Here is a 23,316-nt window from a genome sequence, read left to right on the forward strand (position 1 = left end):
AACATTTGACGAAAATATGTGATCGCCATTTTGGACTCGAACCGAAAACGAGGTTTGCCATGGGAAAGTCGAGTAGACTTTTTTATCAAGTTTTTTTGTACTTTTACTGACTCCAAATCAGTTGAGAAACTATATTAATATAATATTTTGAACCTAATTGCATGGTCTTTTTATTTACCCAATAATATATTTCATGGAGTAACAGAAGATCCGACTAATTGTGTCTGTATAAAACAGGATTATAAGTCGACAGAGATAGTGCAAGCCCACTGAAATGTACTAGTTAGTGTAATAAACAGAATTATCTAATTCAAACCAAACGTTCTTTATGGCATTGAAATACATGCTATCTTTTTAATCCGAACTTTAAACACGACAGATAAATTTATTAAACATGCGTGAATTGCTTTGCAACGTAAACTGGATTCAAACCATGTAAACATTTCATGGTTGTAAATTCGTAAAACGAAATTATCAACATGCAAACTTTCAAATACCACAATTTCGTAAATATTGTATGCCTATATAATCATTGTTCAAATCTATATCATATTTCACTGTTACGTGTAATACGTATTTGAATTACGCGTTTTAACCAGACTATAAGAAGTCGCGACAATCAAACATCGTAAACAGTAAAGAAATAATTTACATTGTAATTCGCGAAATGAAATAGGTGTAAAAAAAGTATATGAAAACGCAAATGAAATCACCGCAAAAAATACGTCAGTTTAAAGTATTCTTAAACTTGGCAGACGACATAACTTGCCAGTCGAACTAGACCCCATCAAATGCTATTTCTTTTACGTGACAAGTTTGCGGGGGATTAGAGGGGATATCAGTGCTATCGATCACTTTTGTTTGATAATATATAAATTATCCCAACTAGAATATTCCCAGTAGGTTGATTGACGGATTTGTGCCAATTCGTCACCTAAGGATTTACACAGAGTGCGGGATAATCTTCCAAATCGCACACATTATCGTTTATCATTGCAGTGAATTATTTATACAGACGAGAACTATTTACTCAGTAAACGGTCTCGTTATTACCACACTCCCGTACCGGCACACCTCTAGCGCACCTAAAACTTTTATTGTTTTCCAAATAGTTATTTTAGGTAAGATATTTCTATAACATAAAATGCCGCATAGTCGGTTATTATCCGAGTCAAAATGTTAGCGATTTTTACTAAAAGTGAAAAATAATAAATTTCAGCGATTAAACGTTTCGTGATCTGGCGTCCAAGGTTACGTAAGGTTTACGAATTTTAGATTATTTCACGAATCAATTATCGCAAAACATCATACAGCGAAAACACCATCCCGTGAAAATTAGTAGATATATGGTAATGTTAAATGTACATGCACATTATCCCGAAACGGCACATTTCTGGTCATTATATGAGCACATTATTTGCCCACCAGTCTAGCTGGTAGTTAATTATGGTAGAAAACTAATACTATAATTAAAACCCTTTTATATGCAGTCCTAATTCGGGGGCTAATGGTAACGAGCATTATATAGTTAATCAAAGTTCAATACAAATATCAAATCAAACGGTACATTTAATGTCTAATTAAATATAATAATTAAAAATACTTATGAAGCTATCGAGAGATAACAATATACAATTGGATGTACATAAGTGAGCTTTATCATACCCAAAACGACTAATTATCTGTTCTGAATACTCATGTATAAAAAACTTACAATAAATAGCTATGCTGTTTTCGTTTATTCGGAATAACCGACTTGACCGTTTGTTGAAGTAAATATTTCAAGTATAAATCCTGACGGACCTTCAGTTTTTAATAAAGGCAGATTTTGTCAAGGATCAACGGAAAACAATATAAAATCACCAGATCCGTCTTTAATTCATAAACGAACAACTAGGTCCAACCAGTCAAAGCGTACAATCGAAAACGGCCTAATGCGTTTTGGTCAAGCTATACAGTATTTGGGTTTGGATCCAAAGCACAAGAAAGACAACTCCTACACCACAATACACCTTAGACACACATAACCAATGTCAATATTTGGTTTGAGCAATAGTGATAAAGCGACAATCAAAGCCCCGGACAAAAAGCTGTGAAATTTCTGACCGTTTCATACCGTGATTGATGTAATACATCTAAATTCAGTGACCTGTACTGTAAGAACAATGGTCCGTTGTTATTATAACCACTTAAATCCTTTAAAACGTTTCTGTTTTGTTGATTCCACCAGGGAAACGCTTGTTTGGAGCACAATTAAAGTTACATGCTGATTGAGTTCGCTATATAAATGATTAAACATATGGAAGTGACTTTCTCTGAAGTTAAGATAATTACTGTTTCACCGACTTTGTAGTGGAAATTTGCAATTAACGTCTTGGTATTTAACGGGGCGAGAACTGTGTGATTAACCACCAAACTATGGTCCTGATTATTGTTGATAAAATTACTTTCCTTTTACTAATAAGATTGTCCGACTTCTGCGCTACACAACAAGTACAAGAATAAAAAACTTTGTGGCGTTTAAATGTTTGAAGATAATTGATAACTATTTTTGATTACTAATTAAGTTGCTTTAAGCGTCCAATCACTTCAATGTGTACTACACAACGTAAAACTTTCTGGCGTTTACACGTTTGAAGATGATTTATATTCTCTATTTCTGATAAAATGATATAAGAGTACAGTAATAAAAAGACCCATTACAGTGCTACCATATATGTAATTATAAAACATATACCATATTTTGTTGAAAAAGTATGCTATGAGTTCACCAAGTACACGTGTACTGGAAGAACTATATTTCTAAAGCAGTAATGTATAATTGGTGATAACAGATAAAAGCATGACCGGTATATATTACATAATATTTTATTTCAATGTACTAAACTATTCCCCCCTTTCAATCTAATAAGCTTCAAGAATTTCTTAAATTATCTTAATTTCACATAGAGAAGCAAATAGTCAGCGACATTGATTTAAGGAAGTTAACTCCCTAACCAATATGATTTCAGTTTATAACCGATTTTTTTAAGAAAAACGTTTTTTAAATTATAATTATTTAATAAATATAACTAAAATCAATTAGCATTATTCCAATGGTGACTGCTGCGTAAATTGTTTCATTAAATTGAGAAGGGTTGCTGCATCCAACGGTATATCACAGATGCTGTTGATGTCTGATCACTTGTTCTTGATACACTCAGATGTGATCCATTTCGTTAGCAGACGATTGCCGAAGTGCCGTATATCTACCCTCGGCCAATATCAAAATGTCAGTCATTTTTTACTTGGCCATCTTGTAACTACGACTCCTGAAGCGTTTATCACGAGATGTGATCCATTTCTAGCAGACGATTGCCGAATGCCGTATAAGTGCCGTATAACTACCCTCGCCATTTCGTAAGCAGAAAATGTCGGCCAAATAAAATGTCAGTCATTTTTTACTTGGCCATCTTGTAACTACGACTCCTGAAGCGTTTATCACGAGATGTGATCCATTTCGTAAGCAGACGATTGCCGAAGTGCCGTATAACTACCCTCGGCCAATATCGAAATGTCGGTCATTTTTTACTTGGCCATCTTGTTACAACGACTCCTGAAGTGTTTATCAGTTTTGCTAACAGTTAAACGTATTAAAGCATTGTTAGTTAATAGTGTGAATTTCACAGTTATATATCTGCTGATAAATAATCTTCAGATGATTCCGCGCTAAGATATAGATCATTGTTGTGGTTGTCACCCTGACAATTTACACCGTAAATAATAACACAAACTGTTTTATTGAGTGTATAACATGTAGGTCGAAGAGATTATGACACATGAACCGAGAAAATACATCCATATTTTAACTTAAATCGTGTGAAAACCTCGCCGTAGTTCTGTTTGAAGTGTCCGGTATTACACCACTCCTAGTTTAAATGCCTCTCCCCCACCACCTACCGACCGTAGTCTCGGACGGAAACATAACAGAGAATCGTGTAAGAGATCCATACCCCAGTTTCAAAGCACTTGTAAATATTTTGATATCACTTAAAATATTTTATATGACTTTCGTTTTTGTATTCTACATAGTAAATGTCGTGTCAAATATTAGCCTGTCCCGTGAGTGCTACATAGGTAATTTATTTCTTGAGGAGAGTGTTTGATGATATATAACCATCCCTTTGACACACGTATCAGATGTCATAGACGGGTAAACAACCATACTATAATGTATGACAGGTACTTGTGTTTTAAACTAAGCAAGGCAAACATATATATTAGGTTATCAAAGCGATCAAAGAGAAATATTTATACACAGGACTTAATATATTGATATTATTGTAAATGTTTTGTTGTTTAATGAACATTATAAGATGGATATATAAACTACTACTACAGGTTTGTATAACTATTTTACAACAAAAATATCTCGATAACTTTATTTGTATATGGTACTCGGGAATAAAAACTGCAGTGTGTATTAAGTTTTTCGTCTAGGTAATAATATTGTTACATAACTAGTGAAAGTTTCGTCTGTGACATTTTGATTACTTGTACATTGTGATGTCATATATGGCGTAATTTCCATACTCACTAATCAAATAAGCTTTTAAGCTTTTAATATGTTATTCATTACCAGAAGTAGTTACCATTATTTTGAGAATTGTAATATTTTCAATGCATTGTTTTTAAATTCAAAATGAGAACTGAAAATAATTTTTAGGAGTACTGCCAAAAATCCTTATTATTACATCTATAGTGTAGTGCTATGAGTACCTATGGTCAGATTATGAATCCAAATTGTGGTTTACAATTTCATTTAACATATTTACAGTGTAATTAGCAATCGTAAAGTGATTTCAGTATGAATGTTTCCATCTCAACATATATAGGCATAAAACCCAACAATTTTACAGTATATCATTTCTGTGTTGTAACTAACATGTATAAGGCATCTGAACCCATTTGAATGAATTTCACGGCATAATTCATCAAACCTTATGGTTTTCAATAATTAATAAAGGGAAAATAAGATGTCTAAATTTTCGCCCAGTTACGGTACATATAACTTAAAGTATAGATATGCACTAGTAATCGAAACGCTTCACATGGCAATTTTACTGGGTGTGTTACAAATAGCATTACATAATCCATACTACCTACCCAAAAAGAAAACATTATTTCGTCGGGTTTTTTTCGAGGCCGAAAAGGTCCTAGTGCAACGCATATGACATTTTAATAAACACATCGTAATTCTTTATAAATTTTGAAAATGAAATTCACTTAATAATAATCATTTATGAATGCAGTTATCAAAACATTCGTAAATTATTCTAATTTACCGATACTCCACAGTATAATGTGTTACAGTTACCTCGTGTGAAAACTCTCGAAACATTTTTTTCCCAAATAATTAGTTATTGACGCTTAAACGTTTTACACAATCTGATAAGATTATCTAACCATTTTGCCTTTTAAATAATATTTCTTTGATTTCAACATTGTATATAAATTTTACGAGAAAGACATCAAGGAACCACGACTTCTTATATAAATCTAAGTTGACATTGAATATCTCGTTTTGAATAGGGAACCATTGATGTTTGGACTATGTAAAAGTCTGTTTAAAATCTTGACTTGTTATTCAAAGAGAGAGATCGTCAATATATCAAAGTCACTTATTACGCAGATATCGGGCCATTGTGACAGCAATTAAGAGTAATTAGGTAACAATGAATGTAATATAACAAAGAAAAGTTATCAGTTGCAATCATAGAAATTATATACTTGACCTCGCAATCAATGAGAGCATTGCATAACGCCCGTATACCAATAAGCTACCACTTATAATAGTTTGCCAGAGCATTGTTTGAACGCAACCCAATCACATTGACCACACACTACACAATAGGTCCACTGGCCATTTTAAAGTATTGAATCGGTGTTGCTTTAACCCAAACAGATTAACTGTATAGCAAATACGTATGCATATATAGGTCTTGGATTTAATTCCAATTCCAATTTATGACTGTCAGTTACTTACTATTGGCAAGTGATTTGAACAGTTAGTGACCACACAATTCCTAACAGCAAGCTATCAACTAAGTGAAACTGGAGACTTGTTAATCAAATGTTCATGATTATTAGCTGCACAACATTCAAATGTGTTTTACAGCATAAATACTATATGTACATAGCAAGTAATGTTTGCAAGAATATTTTGGGGAAATAGATGGAAAGTGGCGTGATTCTAAAATATGATCCACAAATAATTAAACACGTGACGATTATAGAGCTAAAGAAATATTCGCAAAAATTAAAATTTCATATTTCATAAGTAAAAATCGATTTATGCCGACAGAAAACAATGGAATTCGATATTTTGTAAAGAGCATTCAGAACTATGGAAATCCTCTTGGTATTTCAATTGAAGCACGTTGGATATTATGGAATTCGTTATATTATTTTCAGAATATGATGATAATTGTAGTGTTATGTTACCAAGCTAATGTTTGCAACTGTCTTTCTGAAAGCTGCTACACGATTTTCCCAATAAGCTAATAAGAATACCGAGGAACTACTTAAAAGCATGTTTTCGTATTATCAATAACATGAAAAGTAGAACCTCGTGGATTGAAATCGCCATGAAAAGTTTTAGGACATACAAAAATCCGTTGATCTACAATATGTCATAGATTTACATTTGTATCTAGTTTTTACTTCATTTTTATATCAATTTTATGTCTTCATCGAAAAGTGTTTGAAATCCAGCAATCATTTGCTTGCCATAGCCTATTCTGACCATCAGTCCATAGGGTTTAGTCTTTATGCTACTTTATATGCCCTTTCTTAATGTTGGACGGTACTCTTATAAAATAGTTCTCAATATTTTTTCTAAGGGATATAGGTTAGTAACAATTTAATAATTGGTGGCATAACATTGATACGAGTAATGTGTAAATATCTCTTTTTACCAAGATATATTTCTTCCTTAAGATTTATTTTTGTTTATGTTTAAATGCATTGATACGAGAAAGGTTATGCGTTTGTTTGTATCTAAGATAAGCGATGAGAATCGGCATATTTAGTCATTTACATTAGCTGACCTAATATAATAACAGTCCTAATACAAACCACACATTGTTATCATTAGGTCAATATAGACACAAGATATTATTGTAAAAGTATACATGTATGCACCGTAGATACCAAGAACCGCTTGATACGAACAAAATCAATTATTCTTTTGCTTTTTCATCCTTTGTTCTTACCAAATAAATATGTCGAATACGAAATTGTCTTAAATCTTGCTTTTGAGGAACTTATCTTGTGGTCCCATGTGTATTGTCAATAAGGTGTGAACATTTTTAATAAGCCCGTATTGACTACAATAGAGAAAGTAATGCTACTTTATTTCCGCCAACTGGTTATTGAGCATTCACCGAAGATAACAGCAGTGCTATTCTTTCTAAAACCCATTCATATTATTGAAAGGAGAATTCTCGAATAGATCGCTGGGTACCCTTGTTATCAGAACAGTACGTAATTGGCCCAGACTGGACTACTTGACCATAACATATTGACTTTGGACAAATGTAAACAACAATCACCATCTAAATGTGTTAATATAACACAATGTCAAGGTGTTTCTTGCCAATATCAACACGCAGGGTCAGGCGCACGACTTCGAGTCAACATCAGAAACGACTGAGTTCCTTCCCGACGATAGTCAATTTATATACTAACATCGACACCACCGTTAAAGTTATCGTCTTAATGGCTAATTCGATCTTGTCCAAATATGGCGAAGCTTAAATGAAATTGACATAGCAATTCAATATTTTTACGGTTTACACAATATTCCCTTCAAGAATAAATATATACGCTTGCTTCTCTTTCATACACGATATGGGAAAACTATGTGCGTACATTCTACGTTAGTATCTACATGTGTTTACTGTATACCAACTTACATAATGTATGTTCAGGTGCGATTTGAAAATTTCGCGATCAGAGTAAAATAGAGAAGGGTTGTTTCCTGTACATCATGCTTATTGAAAGAAATTACCATCTATTGGTTTTTAATCAAGAATGTTAATCTTGACAAACTTGTTTCGAAATGGAAATCGTAAAATACAGTAGCGGCTAACGATTGTTTGGTTACAGTTATACATGTATTTATATCAAATGTTCATATTAAAAAATAACGTTATACGATTATGATTTGTTATTACGTAAATTGTAATTTTGATAAAGGTCATGAATAAATCATCAATTTGTGCAACGAATACACCTTTTCGATTTTCAAAAAAAAAAAAATGAAATCGGGGTTTGGTTTGTTTAGTTTTACGTCCTATTAACAGCCAGGGTCATGTAAGGACGTGCCAGGTTTGTTGGTGGAGGAAAGCCGGAGTACCCGGAGAAAAACCACCGGCCAGCGGTCAGTACCTGGCAACTGCCCCACATGGGATTCGAACCCGCATCCCAGAGGTGGAGGGCTTGTGGTAATATGTCGGGACATCTTATCCACTCGGCCACCGCGGCCCCTATGAAATCGGGGTAAAGTGTCAAGGTTATGGCAGTAAAAGTCGATATACTAGTAAATATTCATGTGCATTACCTTTGTATTTCTCACTTTATGAACATAAAAAGGAATGATAAAACTTACCTTTCCCCATTTTGAAAATATCCAATCCAAGAAATTCTGGACACCACCAAAACATTTTTGTATTCGTTCTCTTTCGGACATAAATCCTTTACAAATCACACATGATTCCTCATGGCAAGGTTCAATGTTGCATGCTGGCGTGATTGGTCGGGAACGACTCCTACGCCACGAGTTTAAGAACTTATTTTTCTTGAATTTTTCGGGTTGAGGTTCCACACTGGCGATTGCTTCGCCATAACTGTCCAGGTGTTCCGGTAGATCCGAATCAATTGGAGGTAGAAAGGAAGAAAATGACATCGTCTCCTCACGAGACAACGTCGTTGGCTCTTTTACGCCCTCCTCATCAGAATATACATCTAAATCATCTGTTGATTTATAAACTGTGGACTGGCTCAGACTAAGATCATCAAAAGTAACACCTCTTCGGAGGGAACCGAACCCACTGTCTAAATCACTTCGCGATGATGGCCGCGAACATCTGCTCTTACTTCGGAAAGAAATCCTCGAAGAATTGTGCCGAACGCGCATGAAATCTGCGTCTGGATGTAATGTTGACAAGTTTAAAGCATTGTATTCCTGATCAGGGATCACGCATGCGTCCCCACGAAGGTGCATGAGGTCATATGCAGTTCTGACCCTTGCTTTCGGAAGGAGCATCATGGGAACTTCATTAATTGTAATTGACTTTTCCTTCCTTTTTTGATCGACCCTTCTTTTGAGGCGGAGGATGTTGAGTCGGCTGTCCTTAGAGGGCACCCCTTCCACTCGCGGAAGAGGACATGCTTTAGATGTTTTAGGTCTTTGCCTATCCGTTACCAACACTGCTGAGATTGCCGCCATTTTGGAAAAATGTCGTTGTATTTCTTTTTCTGATTTGCTACACACGTGACGTAAAAATAACTAGTTTCGTTGTGTTCGGAGTATTAGAAGTTTTCACTGTTTTATTTCACCATCCCCTTCTGTTTTCTTAATTCAAAGACGGAGATACCACTTTTATCATTGGGTTCCTAAGTAATAGCACTAACCATTGGCGTGCCTCGGTTTCCTACGCATGCAGATACTAAGTTTTGCTTCACCTTCCTTCCTTTCTTGTCTTTGAACTAGTCTAAATTCTTTCTGAAATATCACAGCTCATTTACCATATATATGAATTTTAATCACTTGAGTACCATACACAGGTCAAACGTTTACGATATATAATATACAATATTTCTGACAAAAAAGCTCAGAAAAGATAACCGGTCTTAAGACTGAGCTGTCTACAAGATGTCATACACAGATTATGATAATCTAAGAATAATCCCTGTCTGTTTCTCATCAGTAAGATCGTTGTAATGTTATTGTTCGACATCTCATTTCATCGGCCATCACATAAGGATACGCGGATTACCTCCATAAGAAAGAACAGTATTCACGTAATCCAGCGATCGTTGATCGCTTTCGATTGTGTTAATTTCCCCTCCTCAATCTGGATACACGACAGGTAAAAAAGACATACCTGTATTCAAAGATTTACGCTGTGTACATAAGAAGTGAACTCGGAGGTTTATACAAATAACTGGATTACGACAAAAAACACTAAATCTTTTCTTTGGTGGGCTCAGGCCTGTCCGTGGTCCCATGTGGCCCGTATTTGTCTTGGATGACGAGTTTGTTTGAGCAAGGCTGGATATTTCATGGCGAAACAAAAGTGGCTGGTTATTGCGTTCGGTCGTGTAGTTGGTTCGGTCCACTTTGTCTCGTTGTATCATGGCAATGATTAAGAGCGTTGAAATTTCCAGTTGTAAAAATCACGTCCGCATGTCGTGTAGATGATGATGAAAAACTGGCGTCCATGTTACCACCGTGTTGTGGAGTACATTCATGTTTGTTTTACTAACTCTTTATATACACTGAAATGTGTGTCCATCATTACCTATACATAACACACACCCATTAAACTCTGTTAAAATCCACACACGAGTATCGAGAACTTGTTCAATTATCCGGCTACGTCAAGGTCTTCTATGTCAATTTTAACCCATTACATATATTTATTGTCCGTAAATTAGAAATTGTGTTTGCTGACTTATATTTATATCACTGTTTCACATAGCTGTGTATTGACTTTTGTCCATAGATAGAAGGACAGAATGATGTAGGTCCGGGAAGTATCATCCCAACTGATAACGCTATTTCCTGTTAGCTTTCCTCCTACAACGAAAAAACAAATAAAATATTACATACATAATGCAAAGATTGATCTCATAAACGAATGTTAAGGAATCGATGATTTCACGCCCATACGAGCACACACATTTATAAGCTAAAGTGCCGCTTATTGACAACGCGGTAGATTCCATTCATTTCTGATACCTGTAATGAACATATATGTTCGATCAGTAGGATATAATCGCTTATAATACATTTAAACTATAATTTAGAAAATTTCAACAGCTATTTCATTTTTGCGATATATATCCAAGGTAAGGTCATTGTAATTAAATCACTTTCGCGACGATTATTTTTGCGGTATCTTAAAAAAGTGCCATCTCTCAAACACAAAATATCACTGATTTTATGTAATTCCAAAAGGTGTCATTCTTTGTTATTATTTTGTCGCTCATTTTCACCTGTAGTATTATTACAACAGTATAGTAAAATGGCATATATGCTAGTTCTACATCTAGTTTCATTTATTTCAATAAACGCATGCCTGATTACACGAGGAAATTTGGACAGAAGAAGAGACAAACAGGATATCTTTTGAAACATGTTTTAGTTTAGAAGAATATATCTGTAATATGTTCATCGTATTTGAAGAATTTAAAGTGTATGAATACAACAATGTTTAAAAGGAAGGTTAGTAAATGAGACCATAAAATATCAAAGGTTTTCATATACAGTGTGGCTTACAGTTACTGTAGCTGCAAGTTATAGTTGAGATTACCTTAAAGACAAATAAATGTAGTTCAAACAGGGAGTTACTAAAACAAGAGAGATCAAATTAGAAATATATAAAAACAACTGCATACTTTTTGGGAAAATCACTAATATCGATAATATTTAGTATCTTTATCATCTCTATCTGAACAGGCAAACTCAGGTGAGAATTTCATATGAACAATGATGAAGTATATATACCGCACGATCATGACAGGTAATCGAAGAAAAACCAGATAGTAGGAGCAAGGAGTGTAAGACGGAACTGTCCGGAACGACTTACGGTCCGGTTTGCTTTTCAGACAGACAACTCTGATGACCTGTGGAACGTTTGTAACAAGCTTAACTGCCGGAGTGGGGAGCTCAGCATGTAAAGCGTTTTTGTGAAAACGAGATTGTTCACAAAGATCTTAGGCTAAACCTTGTATCTATGATTTTCTGACCCCATTCACCCCTGAGGACGCATTTGAACTATCCTTTAATTTAACAGTGGAACAGTTCATTATGGATTTTAGGGAATCAATTTCAATTTCAACAAATTTTATTTAAAAAAGTATCTGAAAAAGGAATGAACAACAGACATAGCTTATATAAGTTCTTTCCCTGCTTCTAATTTTGATTGTCGATTATATTGCTTCGAATTTTATACGACGATCGCGAAATAGGCATATTTTTTTACGTATTTTTACAGGAACATTGAATAGACGGTATATTGATATTATCCTAATGAGTTCAATGCATTTCTCTGATTGAAATATGACAGTAGCATCTGTTGACATTTACACCACGTGCAAATACTCTTGCATTCGATTATAAGAAGAGTACGGTTCATGGAGTGCCTGTACCAACAATACAGGTCTTGCGAGCTTTGTAGTTCTCCAAATCAATCGCAATATAAATTGTTTTAGATTTTTCTCGACAGACATAAAGCTTATGATTTCAAAGGATACATCACGATGCAGGCACGTATATATAGGATCACGAGTGCAGATCGATGGAGATTGCGGCGTTCTTTATCTCCAGATCATTCACCTTAACTACATCTGTGAACATTAAGGAAATGTGTTGGAACTTTAGACATTACTACACATGTTTTAGAAATTGGGGATATGTAAAAATGCAGAGGATTTCCTTATTGTATTATGTCAACTAGCGACAATCTACCATCTTTATCTCTATCTAACTTTCACTAGAGGAATTGTATTGAATCGGCTTTCCTGGGGTCCATAATGGTATAGACTACATAGCGATATTAGCTCTACAGAACCCTGTCTATTGTATTTTGTTCATTTGGTGGTATCTATGGACAGCTTTGGCTACATTGAGTAACTATTGGAAAAAATGAAAGAATAAACCATACTGTTTTTTCTTTCTTTTTTTGTTTTGTTTCTGATAACACCATGGTTCATACAATGATAATGGATTTGGAAAACAAAAATACTTTATTTTGTTGATTTTCGTGTTAAAATTAAAATCACTTGAAAATTTCACACTTCAAACACATTATTTGTTTGATAACATTAATTCCGTACATGTTATACATGTGCCTATCCTTCTTTTTTCTTTGATCTCATTCATGTGCATTTAATAAACTTCAAATGTTTCTTTGATGTTTATATTAGAACTCATTATCAATATTTAAATTGACATCCATGCATTAAAAGCATACACATTTAAATTCACATTTCTAGTTGTTGTTAATTCAATTGAAAAATAGTTATTTTGGATAGCCTTTATTACAAATAATTAGATAATATATGACAACATATTTCTTAAATCAATTTCCAATTAATTTCCATCATGTTCGTCAAATATTAATAGCTTTATGCTGATATATTTATACGAATTTTCAGATAGTCACAACTATCGTAAATAATCAATTGTGGCGTCTAAACTAATTCAACCCTAAAACACATATGAGTTCTTCCAATGCAAAGGCTAGAACCGTCCATTATAAATTATAAGGGGTTAATGAGCTAAAAAAACCTTTTGTACTTACTAACTCATATATTTACTACATTCAATATTCTGTTGAGTACGTGACCCAACTACATCTAATTTATTCTATTAACTAGGTTTTCTCTAGATTATAATTCAAATGGAATTATCATGTACATGTTGTTAAAGTTATAATTTTACAAGTGTTATACTCAGTAATTATATAAATAAGGTCTGTCCTTATGTTTCTTTTAGTGCAAAGACAGCCAATATATTCAACACACATCTTATTGTCATGGCCAAGCTATACGGAAAGCTCTTTTTCTGCAGAAGTTTTAAATGATTTTTCCTCAGAATTTTTTTTTTCAATTCATAACCAAACATGTGATATCTCCCTCTTTACACCTCTTATCCCCAATATTATCTAATTCCGTCACGTTCACAGATAAAAACGATATTTCTATATAGACCGTGTACTGTATGTATTTACACAAACGTAAGTGATGTAATCTGATGAAGACTTATCGATCTCATAATCGATACCGCTTTGATTGATCTGTATCACTCGAGTGCGATGTGACGTTGGTACCGTATCGCTATTCGAACGCGCCGGAGACTGTTTAGGATTGTATAGAAAATTGATCCATCGTAAATTACGTAAATAACAACACATGTAAGCATAAAAGGAGATATGAATACAGGCTAATGCCAAAAGCTTGTGTTTTCCGTATTCTGATTTTCAAAACAGCTTGTATGAATGACGTGTATTATTTGGCGTGTATAATTAGCCTACTTGTTTTACTTGTGATAATATCGGATCAATTTATCGATCTATGGAATGTTATTAGGGACAATTTTAGTTTTGTAATTCAGGTGCAACAGGTAACAACGAGTTCACATAATAATCTGTTTTCGACGAATCTTTAAATTACTGTATTATGTAAAGCATTTAACGAAAATATTGAACATTTTATTTCCAACGGTAATATATTCCATACTATTTATCATACGGATACAAAGTGCGTTTTTTTAAACAAATGAGACTTTCCTTTCTTCACATGCAAATATTGCAACAATAGCAGTAAACAGTGATAAGTCTGTAAGCATTTGTAGTTTAAATATTTCAATAAAAATTAAACAAAATATTGATCCTTAGCATTGATCCTATTTTGAATATTTGACAATAATAACACAAAGTCCTGTTTATGAAGAATATATAGCACATGTCCTGCGAATTCTCCGGTAATCATCGATTTTATCATTTCATATTTTACAACGTGATATTGTGCAGTTCCAGTTTCAAGAACGAATATTTGAAGGTTTTGTTAGAATGGCAATGCTGAGCCAAATAAAGGTGAATTCAATTGCTTCTTTAAACATTTGTATATGTATGATCTCTTGTAATCCGAATCACAACAGTAACATAAAATAACTGAAAGCACTTACTCGATGGTTGCATCGTTTTATGCACGGCTAATATCCTTATCAATTTAGTATGTTAAATATCTAGCAATAATGAGCTATATGCAATAGACCTTGATATTGGACAAGGGACAAACGATTTTCGAAAATAAATACTATTACTCATTAACTATCCTTTATCATCTATTTCGAATTTACATATGCAGTGTATTTATTGTGAGTACTAAAGGATCCGCAGTGATGTGGTGCTACGAAAAAACAGTGTTTATTTTGTTATGGTGGCGATAAAATCGAAAATAAATGAGAATATGAAAACATGTCGAGAATATGAACATGTGATATCAACATGTCATTGATTTAATAGGAATAATTAATGCTACTTCAACTGCATAACTTCGATTTTAACAGGAATAATTAATGCTATTTCAACAGCGTCATTTTGATTTATAAAAAAGAACCTGTTTTTTTGTGTGAAAAAAACACCTATTTGTTTATCAAATAAAATGCAGAAAAGTATTATGAAAATATTTAAAGCATATTTAGGACTTATCAAATGTGTAAAAACGTTACCTTGTGTTATAATGTAAATCACCACGTGTATACACAAATACACTGGCCATGGCGTTGCTATAAAACACTCTAGTACTGAATATGATCAAATCGTCAGTAGTCTTAGAAACATCACAGGTACATCCCAGCCCACAGGCACACTTGATACTGGTGATGTAACACTACTGAGACAAAACTCCAAGAAATATCTCCGAGACAAAACTCAAGCGTTGTGACTTGAAAATTCACTATCCAACCAACACTTGATTGAGAAAGTTGTTTACTTACAGCAGTTCGCAGGACGGATTGGATTTAATCCACAATAGAATTAAAATCGCCATTGTATGTATAGTGTCCACGGGCTGGCCGAATTAGTATGGACTCGATATAGCCACACTATGGTATGCGTATTAGTGGGACAGAGATTTAGGTGCGGACAATGCTAGTAAATCAATGACCAAGAGGAATTCAATAAATTGTTCACACACATTGTATTTCTTTCTTGGGTGAGGATATTATTTGTCAGTTGTAGAACGATAATATGTCATACTAGAGAGGAGTTAATGAATAAAAACAGTTTCTAAAAATAAATAACACCAAGCTCCGATTTCTAAAAAACAAACTTAAGTCGGAAACAAACTTGAGTAAGAAATTTTAACATAAGTTACAAAAGGAGAAAAACTTTAAGACTTAAGTCTACAGTTTTGTTTCGAGAAATCGGGACCTGACTTACAGAAATGATTTCACTCTTCAGGCATTCGGAGGTACTTTGCTTCTGCTGTAGTATTATTTTTTGTCACAAAATAATCTAGGTATGAAACCTACATGCATTGTTTTTCTTTGTTGAGTAAGGGAAGTATTTATCAATTATGGTTACAGAATGATACTACGCTATAACAAAAAGGATATAATGGATAATAAATGTCTTTATTTATTTGGTCGATAATTATCGCCTGGATATGCACTACCAAAATTCACAATAGAATTAAAAAACAAAATCACAAAACACTTCATATTGATCGACGATTTGTTTACAATCACAAGAGGTTTGGAATCTTGTTTTACATCGTGTTCGAAATACATTATCAAAAATGGATAATTATCGCCAGAATTACCCTATGTTTGTATTATAATGATGATAATGTAGTTGCTCGAGGATACATCTTATATATAACGAGTGTCCAGAAATACAGAGCAGGGATTTCAATAATTATACGATTCGAACTCGCGACATCGTGGTCCAAGTGCGAATCATAGTTATCAGTTAGAATACTTTTTTTAGAATAAGCGTCGTCAGGATGTTCCGATGATCTGACTTTATTAGAATCTACTCATTTCATTCCCATGTCCAGAAAGTAGGTGGGCTTTCAATGATTATGTTGCCGTCTAAATCCTTTGTTGTCATTTTAACTATTGATGTAGCATATGCCAAAATAGAATTTTAAATGTCCCATTTTCTGATCATTTACCCCGAGGCTGCCTGGTATCGGAGTATATTCCGTAATGTGTGATAATACTTGGGTATTGACAGACCCTATCTGTAATATATAAGTGTAGAGCAAATACCGGTGGGTATCTATTTATGTGTCCTCGTTGTGGGTGTTGTATGTTGTGTATGGGTGTCCAGTAACGAGACGGAAAAGATATTTGTGAAATTAGCCGATCCTATCGTCTCGTTATGTCATGCCAGACAGCGATTATATAAAACACTTTAAATTTCAGACAAAATAATTCAGAGTTGATAGTGTCTCGTTCCATAAATACCGAAGAATTAGTTACAATTTACATAACATCTATCATATTTGGACCTATCTTAGCGTCTAAAAATCATTCTTATAAGTTTTGGGAGTATATATTAAAATCATTTGGTAAAAACCGTATACTATGATTGCACAGCTGGTTATTTACGCGAGTAAAATTTCCGCTATTTTAGATTTTCGCGATCTGGTTTTCATGGTCTATGTGAATCAACTTTTTTTCATTTTTTTAGCGGATCAAATTCACATCCACAGCCATGTACTGCGAAATCGCGAAAATATTCCTCGCGTAACTTGTCGGCTTCCGGTTTAAAGAGTTCGATCCACAAAATTAGCCGGCTATACGTTAGATATATTTTTATATATTATTTTATTAACTCTCAAACCCTATTACATAAAATACCATGAATCACATAAAAAAAATAGAAATCATAGACCATGCATATAGATCACATAATTCCAATAATAAGTGCCATTCAATAAAAGAATTATTAAGAGACAGTGAATAAAAATTAACATTTTATCCGAATATATGTTAAAGAATAATTATATGTATATACAAGATATCAATAATCTGCTAAAATATATCTGTATTTAAAAAGAAATGTATTTTACGGTATTTAGCATTTGTCTCGTTTCAATGATTAGTAGTCACCGACAAATACATGTACCTTCAGTACATCATTGGATTTAACCGTCGAATTCAAAACTTTGGAGCAATGTATGAATGTTTAATTTCAAATCCCGTTAACTTTGAAATTAGCACTAGCCAAGTAACCGCTCGTTAAAAATTCATGATGTAGTCCATATCCCACTGAGTGTTCGTCAGTGAAAGTTTTAAATGTTTACATAAATCTAAGTAATTGGATAGCTTTAAATTCTGTTTTTTTTTTTTTTTTTTTTTTTTTTTTTTTTTTTTTTTTTTTTTTTTTTTTTTTTTTTTTTTTTTTTTTTTTTTTTTTTTTTTTTTTTTTTTTTTTTTTTTTTTTCTTTTTTTTTTTTTTTTTTTTTTTTTTTTTTTTTTAAATTTTTTTTTTTTTTTTTTTTTTTTTTTTTTTACTTTTTTTTTTTTTTTTTTTTTTTTTTTTTTTTTTTTTTTTCTTTTTTTTCTTTTTTTTTTTTTTTTTTTTTTTTTTTTTTTTTTTTTTTTTTTTTTTTTTTTTTTTTTTTTTTTTTTTTTTTTTTTATTTTTTTTTTTTTTTTTTTTTATTTTTTTTTTTTTTTTTTTTTTTTTTTTTTTTTTTTTTTAATTGGATAGCTTTAAATTCTGTATACGGCAAATCCTCAAAAGTTAATATTGAGTACTTCATATAGGCAACTACTGTGCTACGTTGGTAGGCGGAAAAGCACTCAATTGTACAGATTTCCGTGTAGTTGAGTCAGCAGTTATCATTAATAACGACAACATGTGTAGGACACGTTTTCCCATAGTCATCAATCAGGGTATATCCTTCCACCTAATTCCCTCTGTCCCCTTCTAACACACATTCACGCTTATCCTTCCGAAACGCTTCCTTCCATATCTGTAACCTGTTCTTCATTGACGCCAATGGTTATCTGATGTCAGCTGATAAATAATGCTGCGTTTTGTCAAAATGTGACAGCGAATTATTTTTATACGTGGTTTTCCAACTTTACAAAGTCAGAATTTTGATGAGATTTTCTGTTATCTTAGTCATAGTTATTCGATAGACACCGGCTAGCCGCTATTAATTGCTTCAAGAAGGAAATAAGAATTACAGTTTATGTCTTTGACCCAAAACATCTAACGATATCACAGACACATTAAGATATGCAACTTGCAGGTCCATGTTTTCCCAGATCGATATTAACTTTGATATAACGGGTTATACACAGACTGTTAGACGTACCCTATGATACCACTCTCTGACCAGAAAGCTACTTGATCCGTACAGTTTGCTAGCACTATAAAATAGGCAAGTAGTCCTATTGCAAATAGACACAACACGAATATACCACAGCCTCCCAAAACATACCGCACTCGCAACAATTTGTATACAGTGGTGGCCGTCCTTTAATGACCCCGGTTGCTAATGTGACGTGAAACATAATGAAGCAAATACTTAGCAGTCATCACTTCGGGCATTTCTTCGACCCTTTTCTGTCACAGAACCGCCAATTTCACCAAGAAGGTTTCCCTTGCACTCAAACACTTCATATTTGGTTGTATTATGAGTTTCAGTTCTGGCTTCTTAAGTTGAACTTATAGCAATGGTCTTACCTTAAAATTGCTAAAGTTGTTAAACTTGGGTACATCACTATAGAAACATCAGTATTCAGAATGCCAGAATGTTTCCCCACGCGTTTTACATAGAACCAGTTGTTTCTTAAAATAACATTGGCCTATCATTGAAACAACGCATTAACGTTAAAAGTACCATATGGATATTAGAAGAAGTCACTATAATGACATACAAATGTCAACAAGTGATGTTATGCATTACGAATGTTAATTTGAAAAACTCCTGTATGGCGATGGTGGGTAGTGATGGCGATCAGAACTTCTAAAAAAAATAAAAAAATCTTTTACTTCTGAATCTTTTATGTTAAATCACGATCATGATCATACTAAGCATTACTCTCTTTTTCCAGTTTTATTGGTTGCGAATCTAGTATTTGCCTGTATTAGGGGCTTTTGCCAATAATTGGCTATGGACTTTTGTAGTCCCAGACACAGGCAAAATCACTGGATTATGTACCCATTAAAACTGAGAAAACTTCAAAAAGTTTCAGTAGCTTACTTTTCTGTTATATTACATAACTAATTACTATCTTACTACTTTGATATTATTCAATCTATTGATGAATTATCTCCCTTGTACAATTATATTATATATAAAAATATCAATATGAAATTTATTCCCAAACTAATATACCCATAAGAGTATAAAACTTGGCATATTAATAGTATTAATAATATTATTTTGTTACATACCAAATTTGTGTAATTAAGATGTTATTAATTTAACTTCATACATGTATATAATTTAATTTGATTATAGTTTCTGGCTAGGAAAGGGCTTATATAGCCTAGCCTATTGCCCAATCCTTTTGATTTATTCAATAAAATTGGTTGAAATGAAAAATCATTTTCCGAGAGTTACGTGTAGAAAAGACCATAGAAGTGCTGAGGGTTAATTAAGTTATAACCATATAAGGAAGGTTAAAAGCTAAGTGACATAGATTAGTAATGAAAATATACTTCATAAGTATAATCCTCAATAAGACGTATTAACAGGAATGTCCAAATAACAAAATCGTGATTTTATCGACACTTTAGACTTCTTATTTTTAATGACATACCACAATCAGTAAAGCTTTAAGGAAATACGTGGAGTCGGTGGTAGTAAAGTTCTAATTGGAATGCAAATTAAGTTGGTTTTCCTAATATCAATATTTACACAGAGTATTGGAACACCTGTCTTTTTACTAATTATAAAGAGGAGATTCTCCTCTCGGTACCATCCGGAGTGTGTCACCATTTAATTAACAAGACTAATTACCCTTTCCTCCAGGTATACGGTGTTAATTTGACTAGCACTATCATCAAGGTATTTCGTGTGTAAACATGTCAACTGGGATGATTTCTATCGATATTTTTCTTGACAATGGACAATATAGCATTGATAATGACGAATGAGGGATTTGAAATGCATTAGGCGTTCCAGTAAAAATCTAAATCATACTATACATGTATTTGCAAACATAAACGGGTAAGGTTAGTTTTTGACAAATAAGTTTATTTACTATAGGTAGATAATTCTAGTAAATTCGAGTTCAACACGCGTACACACATTAAAAATAACATCTACTAGAACATGTAGCAACTCAATTGTATAACTATGTCATTATAGTCTGTCCATGTTTGAATTATAAATATTCACAAAATTTTCACTCCATAAAGAAGCGAACGAATAGGAGGTGGGATATGCTCTCTCTTTGGCGTGATGAGGACTTAAAAATATATTCACATATCGGTTATTGGACTAATTCGCTTATTTGCATAAACACTTCTTTTAACATTCATCTTCTTTATCTTTTGTTTAAACTCTCTTGGTCTGCATAGATTTTTTCATAAATATTTGCGTATTGAAATATGAATTCGTGACATATGAAACACGGATATACTAAGCAATTGTCAACTTTGAAAGATTTATTTATTAAGAAAATAAATCTATCGGTATCTATATTTTATTACATTATCAGTATGTTATTCTCAATATTGTCTCTTCCCACTCAGAGATGATTCAGGAGATGCCGTCCTTAAATTACTCTAGCTGTTAATAGGACTCAAAATAAATTGATTACATTATGATAAAGATGTCTTTGTTTTAGCTTTCGTTTTATGTATGGTGCTGTCTTAAAAGTTCTTAAAAAACAGTGAAGGCGCGCCGCTTTAAAGTAATCTGTATGTTGGTTGACTCAACTGAGTGTGTGAAAAGTATATTAATCTTTATAATGTTGTGATTTATATTGAAAACCCAGCATGTTAGCGATGATACACACATTTATAACTGTACATCTGTCATAACCCAGATATTACCGTCAATGCCATGTGAAATGAAAACAGACAACCCCCGTTAATATCACTCAACACTGCCTCATTTCACACAATACACCTATGACCCTAGGTTCTCACCTTGTTTGCCAGTGTGCGACAGATCTGGATGGTATCATACTCTCGTCAATTTAAACACCAAAAATATGTATAAGAAAATAAAAATAAAAGCGACAGTGGTTCTATTACCGTATGACTAGTAAAATGAAATACCTCTTGTCTGTAAGTGGTGGTTTTCCCCCGGGTACTCCGGTTTTCCTCCACCTCTAATAGCTGGTACGTCCGTAAATGAACCTGGTTGTTAATAGGAGGTTAAACCAATCAAAATCACTGATAAATTATACATGCTGAGATTGGTGTTCTCTTACTAAGTGTATAACATTATTTCCTTCATCAATTTTTTTTTATATAATATTACATGTATCATTCAATACCGTTATTTGAATGTTACATAACATATGTTTATATTTGTTTATATTTCGAAAAGGATGTTAATAAATTGTACAACAGGTACCCGACTTTTCTGCAGTAAAATGATTTAATCTGAACTTTACACAAAGCGAAACAATAACATTATTACGATTTCGTAATACACATTTTGACTTTTATCAATAATCCCGAAAATAATATATCGATGTAAAATCATTCAAATCATAGAAGATACGTTTACATATGATATTTGATAGTCTCACCTGTTCAATCAATGTTATTCCCATGTGTGAAAAGTGAATTATATTAAATTCTTACCTTCAGTACACGCGGGTTCCTGCAGTCAAACTAGATTCAAATATCCCCTTCATACACACATGTCATACAAATACGTGTGGTTGTGGCACTTTGAAGTTCTCATCGCACACATCGAAACTTTACACAGGTACAATTCGATTTCGTTGCCAATTGGACACTGGTATATATTTTAAAAGGATTTGGATCTCGGTGAAATTATACTTGTTGTGTGAAGTGTTCGACCTTCAAACTTGTGCAATGATAGTGCGTTATATAGAAAACATCGATACATTAGTCTAATCGCCATTACCCCGTACTTAAGGGGTATAATTGATAACCCAATCACAATAGCCCAAGGTCTCATAGATACTTTACTTTTAAAAGGGGTAAAAATCACTTGAATTTAAATTCCAGCCTTTCCAATCCATCAATTATCGCCAACATGAGCTCGTGACCTCTTAATGTTTTACAGTTGATTTGACACATACAACCACTTTAACTTATTGCACACTCGTATAACTGACCAACTTGGTCCTAATGTGTTCAAAACATCATTGTTCTATAAATAGACATTAAATACGCTATAATTTGTTTACTGTTATTTCTCCGGGGGTAAATTCCTGACAAGGATCTGTTATTCTTTGTGCTACACTTTTAAAGAGGTCCGAGATTATTTCATAAAGAGATTTACCTATCTGTAATTACTTTCGAATTTAAAGGAAAATTTGTAGACCAAGTATACAATTCTATTTGATTTGTTTACTGAAAATCAA

General features: G+C 33.1%; 1 protein-coding gene across 17 annotated transcripts in view; it reads right to left on the bottom strand.

Moving 5' to 3' along the window:
- The window catches only part of LOC138331434 (uncharacterized protein DDB_G0284459-like), a 69,202-nt gene extending 46,404 nt beyond the window's left edge, over positions 1-22,798 (bottom strand). For 4 of the 17 annotated variants that reach the window (XM_069279056.1, XM_069279055.1, XM_069279059.1 and 1 more), the window contains exons 1-3: positions 22,565-22,793; positions 22,031-22,111; positions 8,651-10,843 (exon numbers count right to left, since the gene is read on the bottom strand). In XM_069279056.1, the coding sequence (XP_069135157.1) occupies positions 8,651-9,490 (840 nt within the window). In that variant the 5' untranslated portion in view covers positions 9,491-10,843; positions 22,031-22,111; positions 22,565-22,793. Of the gene's footprint in view, positions 1-8,650; positions 10,844-15,502; positions 15,714-19,480; positions 19,611-22,030; positions 22,112-22,564 lie in introns of those variants that run through there. The other 13 variants (XM_069279062.1, XM_069279060.1, XM_069279063.1 and 10 more) reach the window with 10 other exon arrangements.
- Between the last annotated feature and the right edge of the window lie 518 nt (positions 22,799-23,316).

This window comes from Argopecten irradians, chromosome 9 (assembly GCF_041381155.1).
Source record: "Argopecten irradians isolate NY chromosome 9, Ai_NY, whole genome shotgun sequence".
Lineage (NCBI taxonomy): Eukaryota > Metazoa > Mollusca > Bivalvia > Pectinida > Pectinidae > Argopecten > Argopecten irradians.